This window comes from Silene latifolia, chromosome Y (genome assembly GCF_048544455.1).
Source record: "Silene latifolia isolate original U9 population chromosome Y, ASM4854445v1, whole genome shotgun sequence".
Classification (NCBI taxonomy): Eukaryota; Viridiplantae; Streptophyta; class Magnoliopsida; order Caryophyllales; family Caryophyllaceae; genus Silene; species Silene latifolia.
Window position 1 is genome coordinate 78,463,601 of NC_133538.1, and position 18,896 is coordinate 78,482,496.

The 18,896-nt window shown below is 44.6% G+C and overlaps 2 protein-coding genes across 2 annotated transcripts; both read left to right on the forward strand.

Annotated features, from left to right (window-relative positions):
• The first annotated feature begins 164 nt into the window (after positions 1-164).
• LOC141626618 (protein FAR1-RELATED SEQUENCE 5-like) lies at positions 165-14,368 on the forward strand. Its single transcript, XM_074440323.1, has 4 exons — positions 165-351; positions 13,275-13,377; positions 13,576-13,987; positions 14,094-14,368. Exons 1-4 carry the CDS (start codon positions 285-287, stop codon positions 14,163-14,165), a joined length of 654 nt encoding a protein of 217 aa, XP_074296424.1. The 5' UTR covers positions 165-284; the 3' UTR covers positions 14,166-14,368.
• Positions 14,369-14,777: 409 nt separating this feature from the next.
• Positions 14,778-18,668, forward strand: LOC141626704 (protein FAR1-RELATED SEQUENCE 5-like). The gene is made up of 6 exons (XM_074440380.1): positions 14,778-15,013; positions 15,119-15,249; positions 15,474-15,608; positions 16,030-16,582; positions 16,732-17,143; positions 17,252-18,668. Exons 2-6 carry the CDS (start codon positions 15,126-15,128, stop codon positions 18,461-18,463), a joined length of 2,436 nt encoding a protein of 811 aa, XP_074296481.1. The 5' UTR covers positions 14,778-15,013; positions 15,119-15,125; the 3' UTR covers positions 18,464-18,668.
• Positions 18,669-18,896: the final 228 nt, after the last annotated feature.

Genomic DNA, 18,896 nt, shown 5'->3' on the forward strand with positions numbered 1-18,896 from the left:
GGTAGATCGTATACGAATAGAATACAAAAGCAGTAGACGTATATTCCTTGAGTACTTCAACAGTTTTCTTCATTCAGTACTAAAACAGTTTTCTTCCCTTTTTTTAGGAATAACCGTGGGAGAGGGATGTGGAAACGGTTTTGTACAAAATTTGTGGTTTTCATCATCTGGTTGCAACAAACGACCAATTCAATAATCAAATTTCTAGATCAAATGCTTATAAAAGGAAGAATAATTATATTTCTATCAGCAACAAATTGGGGGAAAACAAAGTTGATTAACCAATGGCCATGAAGAATGATGAAATGCATGTTGGAGTTGAAGCATGCGGCTTGCAATGTAAAGGTCAAGGTAACAATCGTCTTTGTGATTCATGTTGTTTAATTGGTTCATGAATGGATAGTTTTGAAGTGAAAACACCCTGATTTATTTTATTACAAACTCGACATTCTACTTAGTTTTCTAATAGTAGGGTGAATCCAGTATCATTAAAGTTGAGAACTTTGGTTTTTGTTTAAATTTATATTTTTGACGTATCAGATTTGTAAACATTGGTTTTTGTGGTGGAAACTTGTCAAACTTGTGTAAATACCTTAATTCAGTTGTACAGTAGTTGAGACAATTTTATTGTAAAAACTTGAACTTTTATTTTAGAAACTTAATGCTCTTATATATCCTGACGTAGTTAAGTAACTGATAGTGTTATGTTTAAAACTGATAATTTTATAGTGAAAACTTAAGTAAAATATTTTACATTGAAATCCTAAATTTGTAGTTTAAAAACTCTATTTTTTTTTTTAATTTAATATGATGCAGCTAACATAGCTCAAAATTGTCAATTTTATGTACAAAACTGGCCATTTTAATTTTGCTGAAAAAACTTGAAGTTTTAGTTGAGAAACTTAATGTTATATTATTGGCATCCGATTAAGTACTTGATAGTTTAAAACTGATAATTTTATGGTGAAAACTTAAGTAAAATATTTTACATTGAAATCCTAAACTTGTAGTTTAAAAACTCTATTTTGTTTTTTTTTAATATGATGCAGCTAACATAGCTCAAGAGTGTCAATTTTATGTACAAAACTGGCTATTTTAATTTTGCTGAAAAAACTTGAAGTTTTAGTTGAGAAACTTAATGTTATATTATTGGCATCCGATTAAGTACTTGATAGTTTAATGTACTAAACTGATGTTTTTATTGTTATAAACAGAACTATATAATATTTAATTTTGGGGATAATTTTACTTTGAGAATCTATACTTGCAAGTTAAAAACATGATGTATTAATCTTTGTAATAATTTTTAGCCTAGGATTAAGGTCTGAGGAGCTAGAAACCTAGGGTTTTATGTGAAAAATATGGTACTGAAACAAATTTAGAGTAGGTGAAACAATTTTATTGTAAAAACTTTTACTTTTACTTTAGAAACTTAATGTTCTTATATTGGTGTCATGACGTTAGTGTTATGTTCTAAACTAATAAATTTATGGTGAAAACTTAAGTAAAATATTGTACATTGAAATACTATACTTGTACTTTAATTACTTGATATTGATTTATTTTTTAATGTAATATGATGCAGCTTATCTTAAGATTGACTAAGTTTATGTACAAAACTGGCCATTTTAGTTTTGCTTAAAAACTGTGTCATTTACTTTAGAAACTTAATGGGCTAAGCGTCATAGTTGTATGTACAAAACAGATCTGTTAATGTTATAAACTGAACTATATAATATTTAATTTGGGGATAATTTTACTTTGAGAACCAATACTTGCACATAAAAAACATGACGTATTAGTCTCAGTAACATTGTGATGAAATTTTTTTACAGTTACTGAAACAATTTTATTGTAAAAACTGTTAACTATACTTTACAAACTTAATGTTGTTATATTGGTCTCCTAACATGGCTAAGTAACTGATAGTGTTATGTTCAAAACAGACAATTTTATGGTCAAAACTTTAATAACTTAATTCACATTGAAATCCTATGCTTGTAGTTTAAATACTCGATATTCATGTATTTTGTAATTTAAAATGATGCGGCTAACAAAGCTTATGATTGACTAATTTTGTGGACAAAACTAGCCGTTTTATGTAGAAAACAGATTGTTTTATGTTATAAACTGAAATATATAATTCTTAATTTGAGGATAATTTTACTTTGAAAACCTATACGTAAACGATAAAAACATGCCGTAGTAGTCTTTGTAATTGATGGGGCATATTCTGCACCCACTGACCGAGTCAACACATTGAGCAAGGTCAAAGATATCCACAAGCAAGTCAACGACTTAGACAGCCTAACCGACGCCGCCTGTCGGTCTGTCTCTTGTGCCTCGGCTAGGACAACTAGCCAGCCGGGGCACCTATCCGCGTACTCAAATCCAAGACCCCTCGGCATGGAGTCAACAGGGCCCGCCGGCCTGCCATGGGTCCCTCGGCCGAGGGTAGATCAGTCTTTCCACCTGCTAGCCACTTGGCCACTACGTGACAAAAGGTGAAAGTCTATAAATACTCCTCAACTCTCATTGAGGAGGGGATCCACAATTTAACCTAAGAATCACTATTCATCTGGTAATATCTTCCTTATCTCTCTACAATATATACTTCGCCAAGTAACAACTTATCCCTTTAAGTTTACTGACTTGAGCGTCGGAGTGAGTTTGCTCGGTCCAAAGCCGAGCCCTCAGTTTGTTCATCGTTTCAGGAGACCGCGAGGAGGATTCAATCAAAGACGTCATTCTACAAGCACGGGTGGTAACAAATAACTGCTCTGGAATTACACCCGGAACAATTGGCGCCGTCTGTGGGAATAGATACTAGAAGCTAGTCACATTCATTCCCAAACAAAAACCCACCCAAAAAGCTAAGAAGATGTCAAAACAACAAGAGGTATTCGTGACTGACGAGACCGAGTTCTACCAAGATGATACCGTCCACAATTCTGGAGTTGCGCAGCCCTCCACCGGCCGGGTAATTCAACCGGAGTACGGGATGCCAATAATACCAAATACGTCGCTGCCCGCCGACCAGGTCACCATTATGGGACATGTGGTTGATGCAGCAAAACTGAAGCTACTTCTGGACCTAATTTGTAGTACGCCGGCTCACACTGTCACACCGACAAGAGCGGCGGAACCCGTCCAGGAGACCAGGGCCCAGAATGTGACTCCAAGAGACTTGAACGAACCGGAGGAAGGCGGCCTGTCAAGACGCCGGGGGAGCCCAGAGTGCTAGTGGTAGACCTGAGTCCTTCCCGCACTCGCGGGAGGACGGTGTCGCTGCAGCACCGACGAGGCCTGCCCCAGAGAAGTGAAAGAAGTCCGATTCACCAGAGTCGGAGAAGAAGTCCGACTCACCAGAGTCGGAGAAGAAGCCCTTCCCGCCACGGGGAGAGGAGCCGGACTAGAGATGCGAGGAGCCGATCGCCGCGTGTCGTTCAACACGTGGTCAGACAGCCCCTCAGCACCTACGTCCTAGAGGTCCCGGTGCCGCCCAAGCTAAAGTTGCTATCCATATCTTACAAAGGAGAAGGCGACCCAACCGACCACGCCGAGGCTTTCGAGTCTCACATGTCGGTGTGGGAGCAGCCTGATGAGGTTTGGTGCCGAGTTTTCCCTACGACTCTGCAGGGGATGGCACAAAGTTGGTACAAGGGGCTATCCGATGGGTCGATATACTGTTACGCCGACCTAAAGGACATATTTTTAGCCCAATATTCTTGCAACAAGAGGAGGGTCGTCGAGACATCGGACCTCCTGACTATCAGGCAGGAGGGAGGCGAGTCTCTCCGAAGTTATGTGAAGAGGTTCGACGCCAAGGTTCAGCGATTCGTGAGTGAGCAATGAATCGGCGGCCTTCGATCGATGAAAGGCCTCCCGAGAGGAGACTTAAAAAATGAGCACATCAAGTGCGGCGGCCTGAACCTAGACTCCGCCAGGAAGATGGCCGATCAAGCCATTAAGGTGGAGGACTACCACAAAACCTGGGTAGGCCCCGACGAGGCCGAGCACTCGGAGAGTAAGAGCGGGAGGACAACCGGATGAAAGACGCCGTGACAATAATAGGTCACGGTCGACAGTCCGCCAGAAACGAGAACTCGGTGGGCGCGGGGAGTTCGGAAACGTACTACCGGAAGCGGTACAATGATCACACCCCCCCGGGTTGTGTCTGCTGCCGAGGTCTTCGCCCGAGCAAGAACGAGGGTCGAAAATGGGAAAGGCCTCCCGGTAGAGGAGTGACGGTGACACGAGCCAAGATCTTGTGAGTACCATGGCCACACCGACCACTTAATCGACAACCGCTGCCGGGCATCTGAAGAATGCCATCGAAGAGCTGATCCGGAAGGGGAGCCTCGAAAAATATGTCGCCAAAGGCCAAAAGACTGATGCCGGCGGCTCGAATAAGAAATCCGTCTTTAAACGGATAGGAGTAATCCATGTTGTCATCGGGGCAACGAGAACGGTGGGTCCGCTCATGGGCACAAACGGCACACGAACGAGCAGTATCGGGCCATCAACTTTGTGCCCAAAACAACGATCCACGCTTCCAACATCCCCTACATGACTATTGGAAAGAAGGACTACGAGGGAGTCATCGCCCCTCACAGCGACCCGCTCGTAGTCCACTTGGACATATCCAACCACCTGGTCAAGAGGTGCCTGATTGACACAGGCGCCTACACGAACATCATGTTCGGGAGTGCTTTCTCAACCTCGGTGCGAAGGTTGAAAACTTGAGCCCCTGCACCAATCCGCTATACGATTTCTTGGTGGCCTGGTACCCCAGGGTCAATCGGGATCGCCGGTGATGTTCGGCGAAGGGAATGCGGCTAAGAATGTCCTAGCTGAGTTCGTGGTCATTGACGGCTCGTCCTCCTACAACGTTCTCATAGGCCGAGTCACTCGAGCGAGACCGACGCAAAGTGATGTCCATCCGGGCCCGACAACGATGTATGTCTCGGACCGGGGGAAGCGCATAAGCTCGTCTCCAAGGACGAGAAGGACGAGGTGGTCAACGTCCAGATATCTGCCAGAGGATGCAACATGCAGTCCCTCAAAGTGGCAAAAAAGTCAGAGAAGGGGAAGAGCCCATCCTTACAACAGGAGGGCAACCTCGTGGATTCAACTGTCGGCATGGTCGAGGGAGCCGAGACTGAAGAGGTGGAAATTGACCCAGGGCGCACCGTGACTATCGGTGTCAACCTGGAGCCAAAATTCAGGGCCGCTCTCCTAGACCTGCTGAGGAAGAACAAAGACGTCTTCGCCTACTCAGCGGCCGAGATGCCAGGCGTGAGCCGGGAGGTAATTGTTCACAAGCTGAACGTACTCCCCACCGCTCGCCCTGTCAAGCAAAGGATGAGGAACTCCTCAGCCGAGAAGGATGAGGCCATCAAAGCCGAGGTAGATAAATTACTGGCGGCGGGCTTCATCATGCCTTGTACTTATCCTGAGTGGTTAGCTAATGTCGTAATGGTGAGGAAGTCGTCGGGGGCGTGGAGGATGTGTGTAGATTTTACCAATCTTAATAAAGCATGCCCCAAAGATTGCTATCCCTTGCCTCGAATAGATAGTTTAATTGACGCGACGGCAGGGTACACTACGCTGAGCCTGCTGGACGCCTTCTCAGGGTATCATCAGGTATTCATGGCCGAGGAAGACATGCCTAAATGCGCATTCATCACCGCTAGCGGCACATACATGTACAAAATGATGCCGTTTGGTTTGAAGAACGCCGGCGCAACTTACACAAGGCTAGTGGACAAAGTGTTCCAAAATCAAAAAGGGCGGAACATTGAGGCTTACGTCGATGATGCTATTGTAAAAAGCAAGTCTGACAGCGAGCACTTAGCCGATTTACACGAGACATTTTGTTCACTAAGGAAATACAAGATGAAGCTCAACCCAATGAAATGCAACTTCGGTGTCCGGGCGGGTAAGTTCCTCGGCGTACTTGTCGGCGCCGGGGGAATTGATGCCAATCCGGACAAAGTCCAAGCAATCCTAGACTGCTGGAGCCGAGGAATCGAAAAGAGGTTATGATGCTGGCCGGGAGGATGGCGGCTCTAGCCCGTTTCATCTCTCGGTCAACCGACAAGAGCACCCCATTCTTCAAGGTGTTGAAGGGGAATAAAGACTTCACCGGGGGGAGGAGGCGAGCACGGCTTTCAAGCAATCGAAAGCTCATCTTCGGACTCTCCCAACCCCGTCCCAGCCGATCTTTGGGGAGACGCTATATCTGTACATAGCAGTTAGCGATTACCTCGGCCACGGTCGATCGTAATCGTCGTCGAGAAGAGGACAAGCAAAGCGACCCAATCTACTTTGTCGCCCATACGTTGTTGCCCGCCGAGAGAAATTACCCGCTGATTGAAAAAGCGACCTTTCTTTGTTGTCGTCGCCACAAGGAAATGAAACCCTACTTCGACGCACATCCGTGTGGTCTTAACCGACCAGCCATTGGAGAAAGCATTGGAAAAATTTGAGCAATCCGGCAGGCTCATCAAATGGGCGATGAGAGCTATCCCCGGCATTCGGTACAAGCCGAGGCCCTCGATAAAGGGACAGGCACCGCGATTTCTGGCCGAGTGCACATACCAAGAAGAGCAAAACCCCGGAGTATGGGAGGTATACACCGACGGGTCCTCCACGACGAACAGCTCAGGAGCCGGCATACTTATCATCAGCCCAAACGGGGACGAGTTTGAGTACGCCTTGAAATTTACCTTCACGGCCTCAAACAACGAATCCGAATACGAGGCGGTGATAACCGGAGTCGAGCTAGCTAGAGCTGCCGGGGCAGAGCACATCATTTTGAAAACAGATTCACTTTTAGTGGCTAATCAAATCAGAGGAGAGTACGAGACTCGAGACGACGGAATGGTAAGATACCTGGAAAGGGTAAAAGCGACACCTCAAAGTTGAAATCTTTTCGGATACAATGCATTCCCAGTGCGAGAACAACCGAGCCGACGCTCTCTCGAAGCTTGCCGTTCAACCATCAAGAATGTCGGCCAACCGTCTTTGGTGGACATCAGGAATGCCAAGAGCATTACTGAGGCCGTCGGCATGGTGGGTAACATAGAGACCGAGACGACGTGGATGACTCCGATAATGAAATACAAATTGACAAATGAATTACCGGAGGACCGCAGTCTCTCGCAGAAGATAAAGAGGATCGCAGCAAGGTACTTGGTGTTTGAAGGGGAATTGTACAGGAGGTCCGTGACGAGGCCACTCTTGAAATGTGTCGGCCCGGTACCGACGCGGAACTATCTTGAGAATTCACGAAGGCATCTGCGGCCATCACATGGGGGCAAGAACACTAGCCCACAAAGCTCTCCGAGCCGGCTACTTCTGGCCCACCATGCTTGCGAATTCTAGAGCCAAAACCAAAAAGTGCAACAACTGTCAAATGCATGCTCCGGTGATACATGCGCCATCCCGAGACCTGCGGCCGATTTTAGTCCCCTTCCTTTTGCACGGTGGGGGATGGATCTACTAGGGCCATTTCCAACGGCATCCGGCGGAAGAAAGTTCTTGATTGTCGCGTTGACTACTTCACCAAATGGGTTGAAGGCGTAGCGATACTGCGAAGACGACGGCGGCCGTAAGAAAGGTAATCTGGGAAAATGTCATAACTCGTTTTGGGTTACCCCAAGTCATGGTATTCGACCACGGCCGAGAGTTTTGGAGTGACACAATAATGAGCTGGCTGGAGGAACTTGGTATCAAATTTGCATACTCCTCCGTCTGCCACCCACAGAGCAATGGACAGGCGGAGGCAGCCAATAAAACAATCCTCAACGGCTTGAAGAAAACAGTTGAAGACCTAAAGGGAAGATGGGCCGACGAACTACCCGGCGTCCTGTGGTCCCTGCGAACCACGGAGAAAGAAGCGGCGGGTGCGTCCATTCCACTTAGTCTACGGGTCCGAAGCGATCCTGCGGTTGAAGCAACGGTGCCGACATTGAAACGGCCACCTTTAACCCGTTTGAAAATGAGGAAGGCTTAAGAACCTCCCTAGACACAGGTCGAAGAAAGCCGAGATACAAAGACACGCCTCAACTTGCGGTATACCAAAACCGAATGAGAAGAGCTTACAACCGGAGAGTCCACAAAAGGGATTTGAAAGTAGGGGATCTAGTCCTAAGAAAGTCGGCCGCCACGAACAAAGGAAACATTCATGGTAAACTAACGGCCAACTGGGAGGGTCCCTACAAAGTGGTTGAAGAAATGAGGCCGGGTACATACCGGCTGACCGACATGGAGGGTGTGCCTTTGATGAGCCATTGGAACACTGACAATCTCAGGAAATACTTTGTGTAGCGGCGGAGGTGTCCAAAACAATTGTTGGCACCCCAACGCATATTTACATCTAATGAAGAATCACCCAATTTTTCCATCAAAGTGTTTATCCCCTCCGCAGTCATATCGAGGTAGACGCCACGGCCCAAGCCGGGCAGTCACGCCAAGAAGTAGACGCCACGACAGTCACTACCAGTGCAGTTGACAGATCTGACGCTATTGCCGCCAGTAACCCTAGTCGCCTCGGCCCACCGAAGGCCTGGCAGGGGACACAACGGTCGATACGCAAACATACGCTGTCGCGCCGTAACCTCTAGTCGCCTCGGCCCACCGAAGGCCTGGCAGGAGACACAACGGTCGATACGCTAACGAACGCTGTCGCGCCGTAACCCCTAGTCGCCTCGGCCCACCGAAGGCCTCGCAGGGGACACAACGGTCGATACGCTAACGAACGCTGTCGCGCCGTAACCCCTAGTCGCCTCGGCCCACCGAAGGCCTGGCAGGGGACACAACGGTCGATACGCTAACATACGCTGTCGCGCCGTAACCTCTAGTCGCCTCGGCCAATCGAAGGTCTGGCAGAGGACACAACGGTCGATACGCTAACATGTTCACAACGGCGATTGGGAAGCGCAATTCCGACGCCTCGGCTAGACCGAGAGTGAAAGAGGAAGCGACCAACATGCTAACATGTTCAAGAAAAAGACGTTAAACGCAGTTGAGATACGCATTCTAGCTACCTCGGCCAAGCCGAAGGTAAAAATGAAAAAAGCGTTCAATTAATAACGCAAGAAGACAAGAGAAGACCTCGGCCAAGCTAGAGGCAAAATAAGCAAACTCTTATTAAAAATGATAACAGTTTACAAATGAGAAGGATACAGACGACGGCCGTCCCCATAGGGATAAGCCAAAATGCAACCTACCAAAGTTTTACAAAAACAAGGAAAAGAAAAGCAAAAGGTTACATACATGACATTTAAAGCGCCAAAAGATGGCAGGGAGGAAAGGCTCAATAGTTGGCCCCCGAACAGCTAAAGCTATCCGAGACGCCGGGTGAGTCTGGTGACGACCGCCCGTCTCCCTACGCTTGTTCTTTGCCCACCATCGGCGGCAGCAAACATCATCTTCGGTGGCCGGCCCAGAGGAAAGCTCGTCATTTTCACGTGCCTTTAGCCTCTCAGCCTCCTCTTTGGCCTCCTTCACCTTTGCATCGTAGGCCGCCTTGGGCTCGGCTATCTGAGCCGCCTTCGCCGCCTCCGCCTTTTCCGCAGCCGCTTTTTCCGCAGCATCGGCCATCTCATCCAGAAGCTGCTCAAATTTTTCCCACGGGAAGGAGCCTTCAGGAATGAGCTTCTTGATTGCCTCCCTGGTCGCTTCCTCGGCCTGATCCCGGAATTGAGCGCACATGTTAGGGATGATCTCAATTTGAAGCATCTCAATATCTTTCTCCCTTTGGGCAAGGACAGCCCTTGTGTCCCTATGCGCCTCCGACTGAGCCAAATACATTTCCCTCCATTCTTCCCTCTTGGCAACAACGACATCGTAACCGCCCTTATACCCGTCCCGCTCCTCCAAAGAACTTGGCGGCGTTGGCATCGGCGGCCTCAACTTTGGCCCTCTCGGCCATAGCGCTTCTCGGCTTCCTCCACACGCTTTCGTGCGGCAAGGAGGTCAAGCTTAGCCTTCCGACTTCCCCTTTGCAGCGGAAAGATCAAGCTTAAGTCGTTCGATCAATGGCCCGGCTTGGCCATAGCCTTTCTTGCTCCATAATGTGGGAGCCCTGCTAGTTGAGTCCACTTCGCCGGCCTCTTGTATATTCTCGTACCCTCTTACAAGCTCGGCGGGGGAACCTTCCTGAGTAAGGAGTCAACGGTGACATTTCTATCACCCGCCTTCTCAGTGCTTCTCTAGTTGCCGATCGGTGAGAACGGCGGCGGCTGCCGACGGCGGATCTACAAAAATTCACACAGCGCATCCATGTCAACATTCATTGACACATCAGAGAGTCTGTCATCGGGAATGCATAATGAACCAACTAAGTCTGAACCACAGGTTAGGTCCGTACCAGTCTGGACCTTCTTAGATGAAGGACCGGGTGAGTCATTCTTTCCCCCGGCAACGGTAGAAGCCGGCAGTGGTTCTTTTCTCTTCCTTGGAGGAGGAGGGCCCTTCGCAACAGTCACCACCTCCGCGGTAACATCGACGACCTCCACATGCTCCTTCGGACCGTTGGGGTTGAAGAGGAGTTGGGATCGACGCCGTCGCCGACACTGGGCGCTGCCTTTGGTTTTCTCTTCGGCACGCCTCCGAGAACCCGTGCTTGAGCCACCACCGGATCCAGTGCCTTCAGCTGCTTGTCCATGAGTTCGTTGGGAGCCAGTCTACGATCATGCGCGTCAGCCTGAGGACGCCGCTGAACGACCTTACCGTCCTTATCAAGCCCTAACCTCTTCAAGGTCCCCTCAGACAGATCCTGGCCAAACCGGTCTGCAAGAAACCAGACAAGAGTTACATAAAAGAGGTAAAATAAAGCTCTAAAAACAGGAGCATAACAGGCAAAGAGGGGCCTCACACCGACCCTACTCACCCTGGTTGAGGGCCGGTATGAGGCCGACGCGGCAAAGCAGCTCATCCTGAAGAATAATCGAGTCGGGGCACCCATCCCTTCTCGATCAAACAGTGCATCGCCCGCTCCTCATCCGCATTAAGAGGAACCCTGCGGCGTCCATCTTGAGCTTACTCAGGAGACCCATTTTTCACGCTCCCCTTACTCTCGCACCGCAAGTTGACTTGTCTTTGGAAGGACCGGGGCAGTGGATAGTCATCCGGCACTTTAACGTACACCCACCGCTCTTTCCGGTCCTTGCGGGAGGAAAGCTTATCAACGGAACGTGGCCGACTCCATCCGCACGACTGTGCCACCCCACTTTCTTGGGGGTCGATGGCCGAAGATGATGAAGCCGGCGGAATAAGTTAACTGTAGGGGCCTCCTCCTTAAAGAGACAGAGCCACACGAAGCCAACTATCGTTCTAATGGCCAACGGATGCAGTTGAGCCACAACGACGTTCATAGCTTTGATGATGGCCGTGACGTACTCATTCAAAGGAAACCAGAGCCCATACTCCAGGTGCCTGATATATACGCCGATATGACCCGGGGGAGGGCAACAGACCGCCTGACCCTCCTCAGGGATGACAATTTTGTACCCCTCACCAAAGGAGAAATGACCCTCGAAAAGAGTTCCACCGGAACAACTGGCAAATTTATTGGTCCAGGCACGGTCAAGGCCAGTCATGCAGGCCTCGCCGTGATCCAGGAGATGCGGCCTCTCATCACCAGGAGGAATCCTTTCCTCACCGTCATCATCAAAGTCTTCATCAGCTTCGTCATCATCCTCCCAACCCTCCAAAACTTTCGGGTCAACTTCGGGAGAAGGAGACCTAGGACCCCCGGACCTTAGCGGGACGGCGGTCGGTCCTCCTCTTCATCAAGACGCGACGGGGAACCCCCGGCGCACGGTTCTAGGTCCGACATCAGGCGAGAAGACATGGTAGCAACAATTACTTAACAAAATAAAAGATTGAGAAAAATTTGTTTGTTTACCTTGAAGAAAAGCACTAGCCAAATGTAACGACTACGAAGATTAGAAGAGAAAGAAGCCCTTGAAAGTCTAGAGAGAAGAAAATTTTAGAGGAAATGAAATTGGTGGCCAATTTCAGGGACTAACTGCCCTATTTATAGGGGAAAGCCCATGAAGAAGGACCAATCGGGCGCGACCCGAAACGTCGGCCAATCGGCGAACGGACACGTGTCAGACATGCAACCATGGAATGTCAATCGTTGCAACAGTTGAACGTCAATCAATGCAATAGTGACCAAGCGTCTTCAACACGCCCCTTCATATCTCTCTGCCTACTCATCTTCCTCAACAAATTCCTAAGCGTCTGTTCTCCGCCGGCCACATGATCAACCAAGCTAGGTAGCACGGCCGGGGCAATTAAAAACAACCGGCACTCTCAACCCTGGTCTCGGCTAGCGTCACTTTCTTTTCCACATCGGATGCCCTTTACACATCCATGTGGAGGGGGATATGGTGCGGCCTAAGCGGGAACCAAGCCGAGGTAGAAGAAGCCGGGGCAGAAAATTTTGTCTTACGCAGAATATACGCTCAACATACATCGGAGCCCATACCACGGCATAGACTACGCTGGGGGCAAATTGATGGGGCATATTCTGCACCCGCTGACCGAGTCAACACATTGAGCAAGGTCAAAGATATCCACAAGCAAGTCAACGACTTAGACAGCCTAACCGACGCCGCCTGTCGGTCTGTCTCTTGTGCCTCGGCTAGGACAACTAGCCAGCCAGAGCACCTATCCGCATACTCATATCCAAGACCCCTCGGCATGGAGTCAACAGGGCCCGCCGGCCTGCCATGGGTCCCTCGGCCGAGGGTAGATCAGTCTTTCCACCTGCTAGCCACTTGGCCACTTGGCCACTACGTGACAAAAGGTGAAAGTCTATAAATACTCCTCAACTCTCATTGAGGAGGGGATCCACAATTTAACCTTAGAATCACTATTCATCTGGTAATATCTTCCTTATCTCTCTACAATATATACTTCGCCAAGTAACAACAACTTATCCCTTTAAGTTTACTGACTTGAGCGTCGGAGTGAGTTCGCTCGGTCCAAAGCCGAGCCCTCAGTTTGTTCATCGTTTCAGGAGACCGCGAGGAGGATTCAATCAAAGACGTCATTCTACAAGCACGGGTGGTAACAAATAACTGCTCTGGAATTACACCCGGAACAGTAATATTTTTTAGCCTAGTATTAAGGTGTAGGAGTTAGAAACCTAGCCTTTTATGTTAAAGGCATGGAGTAAGTACCGACACCAACAAAACTTGTTATTTCCACTTGTAAGCTTGGCTATTTAATTACATTGTTATTGATAATTACAGATTCGCTAATGGGTATACATAATTTAGCACTTGGGGATGATGGTGGAGCTATTGAAGATCTCCGAACTGAAACATTGGAGGATCATATAAAATTGGTGAACAGGTGTGTAATCACTATGTGGTCAGTCGTATTGAGCATGTTTTTTTACAATTGAATTGATTAGTGTTGATATGGTGGAGTCTATCGTTGGTATACTATATTTACTGGATTTGTGATATTTTTTTCAGCTGCGTTATTTATGTATAACTCATAATATAGCATTATGTTTTTGTTTGTTCACATGACCCCCACGATAAATAGGTTAAGATTGAAGGTACTTGAAGAAGGTGGTGCCGAAGCAGTTATTAAGAAATTGACGGACGATGCTGCCACAAATCCAAATTTGGTATTTAGTGTAAGAAGAGATGCGAGTGGTTGCGTGGTTGGTCTTTTTTGGTGCGATTCAAGGATGAGGGACGACTACAAAACCCATAGGGACGTCATTGTATTTGGCACGTCATATAGTAGTAACAAATATAAGTTACTCTGTGCACCTTTTGTTGGGGTGATTAACCCTTGCTACTACGTCATGTTCGGGTGTGCATTCATTGCCGATGAAAAAACAGATACATTTGTGTGGCTGTTGGAGACATTTAAGGAGGCTATGAGTAATAAATCCCCGGGCATTATTGTAACAGAGCGCGACTTAGCTATTGCCAATGCAATACGACAAGTACGTCTTTTGTGCATAATGTCATTTGAAATAAGTTTGCGTTCAATTACTACGTATTCAATATGACCTGCTACTTATATTGTATTACTTGTTATCGTGTTTACAGGTATTCCCGCAAGCAAAGCATCAATTTTTTCAATTTCTTGAACAACGCATGGAAGAGAACATGGAAAACTGAAGAGGAGCCCGGTTTGGAAGGGGTGTTCGACATAGTGAAGTTGTAGTTGTTTTAAATGTTAGCATAACCGGAGAAAGACCATACGGAAACATCACAACAAGACATCAATGCAATGATAATTTGTTTTTTTTCAATAGTTTTCAGATTTGTTTTAATTTAGATTGTATACGACAATTGGTTTGCAATAATAGTTTAATTTGTTTTTATATTTTGTTGTCTTGTTTAATTTTTTTTAATTAATAGTGTATATTTGTACGTACAAGAAATTTCTTAGTTGGTGCTCCGTACGACGAATTAATTTTTAAAGACAACTGGATATTTTACGTCTGGAACTCGTAAATTTAGTAGCACCCAGAAAAATAAAGTTAAAATGAACTAATTTTAGTTTAAAAATCAACTACACACATTTTACGACACGCAATTTCAAACATCAGAAATTCTCAATGAATACGGACACTATCCATCATAAGTTGAAAACGGATAGTGACTCCGTCACAATATACAAGTGGCGTTATCTATGGGGTGCTCAATTTCCCTTCAACTTGACTTATTGTTGAAACATTGTGTTGATGTTTGTTGAATAAAATTACCAAAAAACCATATGCGAAGTACGTAATAACTACCCCACCTACAACATATCATTCCACAAAACCCAAATTTCTGGTTTTAAAGTGAAAAACCCCTGAAAAAAACAGCAGTTAACTTCCCCTTGTGTCTAATAGGGAAAAAATTGTAGATGTATGCCAATTGACAATCAAGGAAACCCGTATTCTTCAACATACAAGTTAGGAATCAGATTAGTGAAGAAGCCATTTGCTATTGAGAAGTGTAAACAAGAAAATTTAAAGGTAAGTTATCTAATTTGATTTAAATTATTGTAATGCATCGTCAACTAAAATTAGATATTTACTTGTGGTCTGTGTTAAAAATTCAATCCTTATATGATTTGGTAGGATAATCATGATTTTCGTCGGCTTGGACGAGATGATGGGTGAATTTGAGAAACAACAACAAATAGTTTCCGATCAATCAAATGGCGTGAATGATGATGAATTAAGTGGAGTGGACGCCTCAGAAAAGACAGGTGTTGTTTACACGTCTCGTGTTTAAATAGTTGTTTAATTGAGTGATTACTCTGAAAATTAGGATGAAAACATGGTTATTTAGTTACCATTATTTACTGTACGGCTAAAGTACTATGAGATGTTGATACACAACCGTTTTACTATGACACCTAGGTTTTTAAGTTGAAAACATGGTTGTTTATATTTAGATTGTATTGATATATGTTCTGAACTTCTATTCTAGCATGTGTGGGATTGGAAGAGATGATGTATGAATTTGAGCAACAACATGGAACACACGTAGTTGATGAGCAATCGATGGATAGCTACGATGGTGTAATAAGACAACAACTCAATGAAGGCAACGACTCAGAAGAAGGTAAATGAACTCCAGAAAATTACAGCTTTAGTTTTGTAAACCAAGTATATGATCTTAAAAGCTAAGAGTTTTACTATTTTTATTTATAAATTGCTTGTGTATTGTGATAACCTGTTTGTGTAAGGTAAGAACTCTTCATTGTAATTTAACAACAACTTGACGTTGTTTTCTCTTGGTATTTCCATTAACTGCAAATTTTAAATAAAAACCATCTATATTAGTTAGTAAACTTGATCTTTTGTAGTTATTAACACATGGAAATATAATATACCATAGTTTGTTATGTTAAACGATTGAGACATTGTTTTTATACACTAACTCAACCTTTAATTAGTTACATCTTTAACTGAAGAACAATAAGTAACTATTAGTAGTTTTAGCGCCTTAACTTGGTTAATGTGTATCATATTGATAATTGCAGATCCTAAAGAAATGTTACCTAATTTGGCATTGGTGGATGCTAGTGGATCTCTTGAAGGTGTGATAGCTGAAAAATTGGAGGAGCTTGAAGAGTTGTATCAAAGACACTCAAGGCATGTGGGCTTTAGCGTAAGAAAAGCAACACAGAGAGGTGGACAAGTGCGTCCAAAAGAAAAGTATTTTGTATGCGCGTGTGAAAGACACTCAACTCCCTCCTTAGTTGATGCAAGTCCGTCTAAGAGAAAACGGAAGAAGAGGGTTTACCCTCACACTAGGGTGGGATGTAAAGCAAACATTCGGTGCAAACTAGATAAGCATGGGCGGTATCGTGTGATGCATCATAATGTATTTCACAACCATGCACTGACAAGGATAGAATGGCAGCATCTTCACAGATCAGAGAGAAAAATTACGAATGAAACGGCCAAAGCAATAACATCGTTTGAGGATGTGGGCATTGGACCTACTGATAGTTACCGATATTGGTCTAATGATGCAGGTGGTGATGAACATGTAGGCCATACACTGGAGGATCATATAAACTTTGTGAACAGGTGATGATTATATTAATCACGTTTTATAAATTATAATTACGGCGCTCAACATATGTCTAGTGCTAAGCCTATGAGTATATAAAAGCTCCTGATTGTGCACTATAACCCAAAGTTATAATAACAGTCATACTTAAACCTATCATGAACAGGTTAAGAATGAAGATAGTTGAAGGAGGGGATGCAGAAACGGTTGTAAATCTATTGTCTGAAGAAGCTACAAATGATCCAGATTTCTTTTTTAGAGTAAGGACAGATGAGAGTGGTAGATTGGTCAGTCTATTTTGGTGTGATTCAATGATGAGGGAAGACTACAAAATTTACGGTGATGTCCTCATCTTTGACACAACGTATAGAACTAACAGGTACAACTTAATTTGTGCACCTTTTGTGGGGGTGAATAATCATTGGAAAAACGTAATGTTTGGGTGTGCGTTTATCGCTGATGAAAAAATAGAATCCTTTGTGTGGCTCTTGGAAACATTCAAGGAGGCTATGAGTAATAAATCCCCAACCACTATTTTCACAGACCAAGATCATGCCATTGCAAATGCAATACAACAAGTACGTCATCAATGCTTTATATCATGACAAATAAGTAAGATTTGTATCACTTATTACATATGTTGTGATGTTTATGTTTTCGTATTTTTTTTGTCTAAATATATGCAGGTATTTCCTGAGTCGAGGCATAGACTATGTCTATGGCATTTGCAAAAGAATGCTGTTAGTCACTTTGGAACACTTAGAACATGTCAAGGATTCAAAGAGGCCTTCAACAAATGTTTGTCCGGCTGCTCAAACGAGGAGGAGTTTCAAACTTGTTGGGACAACATGGTTGCAACATATGAACTAGAGAGAAATCCGAACTACCCTTGGTTTACTAGGGTATATGACATCCGAAATAAATGGTGCACTGCCCTTAGTAAAGATTTTTTTTCTGCTGGCATTTTATCGTCTAAAAGGAGTGAAAGTACTAATAATGCACTGGGATTCCAAGCGAATAAGGCAACAAGTCTGACTCAGTTTTACAAATTATTTAAACACACTATCACAAGATGGCGAAAGAACGAGTTGAAATTGGAGTTCTACTGCTCTAAATCACAGCCACATTCTGACTTTGCTTTGTCAGGTTTGTTGAAACATGCGTCACAGGTCTACACATCTTCACTTTTCCGTGACTTCGAGGAAGAATTTAAAGTGGCTATTGGGAGTTTTGCTAGAAAAATATGGGAAGATGAACGAGAAATAGCTTACAAAGTTGCCATTGAGGAGAGTTTCGTTTCTAGTGAAGTAGTAACTTATGGCTTCTTAAATGATCCGGTTCTCATATCTTGTTCTTGTAAAAATTTTGAGGAGTGTGGTTGGTTGTGTTGTCATTGCATAAGAATTTTGCATATGCACTCGGTTACACGTATACCTCCCAAGTATATATTGCAGAGGTGGACGAAAATGGCAAAGAAAGAGGTGTGGGACAGATTGTATGGAGGAGAACCTGGTGAAACCAGTAATCCAAAACTTCTTACTATCCCTTGGCGGCATGAGATGGCTAGGAAATTCTACAATTTAATCCTAAAATCACAGAAAAGTGTTGGGACTCGATTAGTGATTGAAGAAGTGTATAAGAAAGCTCTGGAGGCAGTTGAACAACAGATAGGTTCCACACTCGATACCACTGAAGCAGACACATCTGAAGCTAATGAAACACGTAAGCCGGCAACTGCTGAAGAAAGGGTGTCAACGGTGTTAGATCCTACACGATCGACCACAAAGGGAAGAAGCAAGAGGATAAAAGGTCACTTTAATCGAAGAAAACGAAGTTCTAGTTCAACATCGTCACAGCTGGACTTCAGCAATTTTACTCCAAATCGACATCTCATTTGAATAATTTAAAATTTATTTTCAAAATTGGACTTCATTTAGGATGTAGTACGATTTCGTATGATGTGTATTTGTTTACAATTGACAGTTTTTTTTTTTAATTTGAGCAGTGGGCATTTACACATGTAAAGTAGTATGCAATGTTACTTATTCTTAGTTTATGGTAAAGACCATACATTTTAAGTTGAAAACTGATTCTTTTAGTTTACACGTTAATTGCTTAAACTCCTAGTGTCAGCCAATTACGATTATAGAATTTTGTTTAGTTTAGCAGTTGTACAGATTAATATTGACGTTTTTTTTTAAAAAAAGAAACAAAAAAATTGAACAGTGGGCATTTACACGTAAAGTAGTTTGCTGTGTGACTTCATCTTATTAGTTTATGCAAAAGACCATACATTTTAAGTTGAAAACTGATTCTTTTAGTTTACAAGTT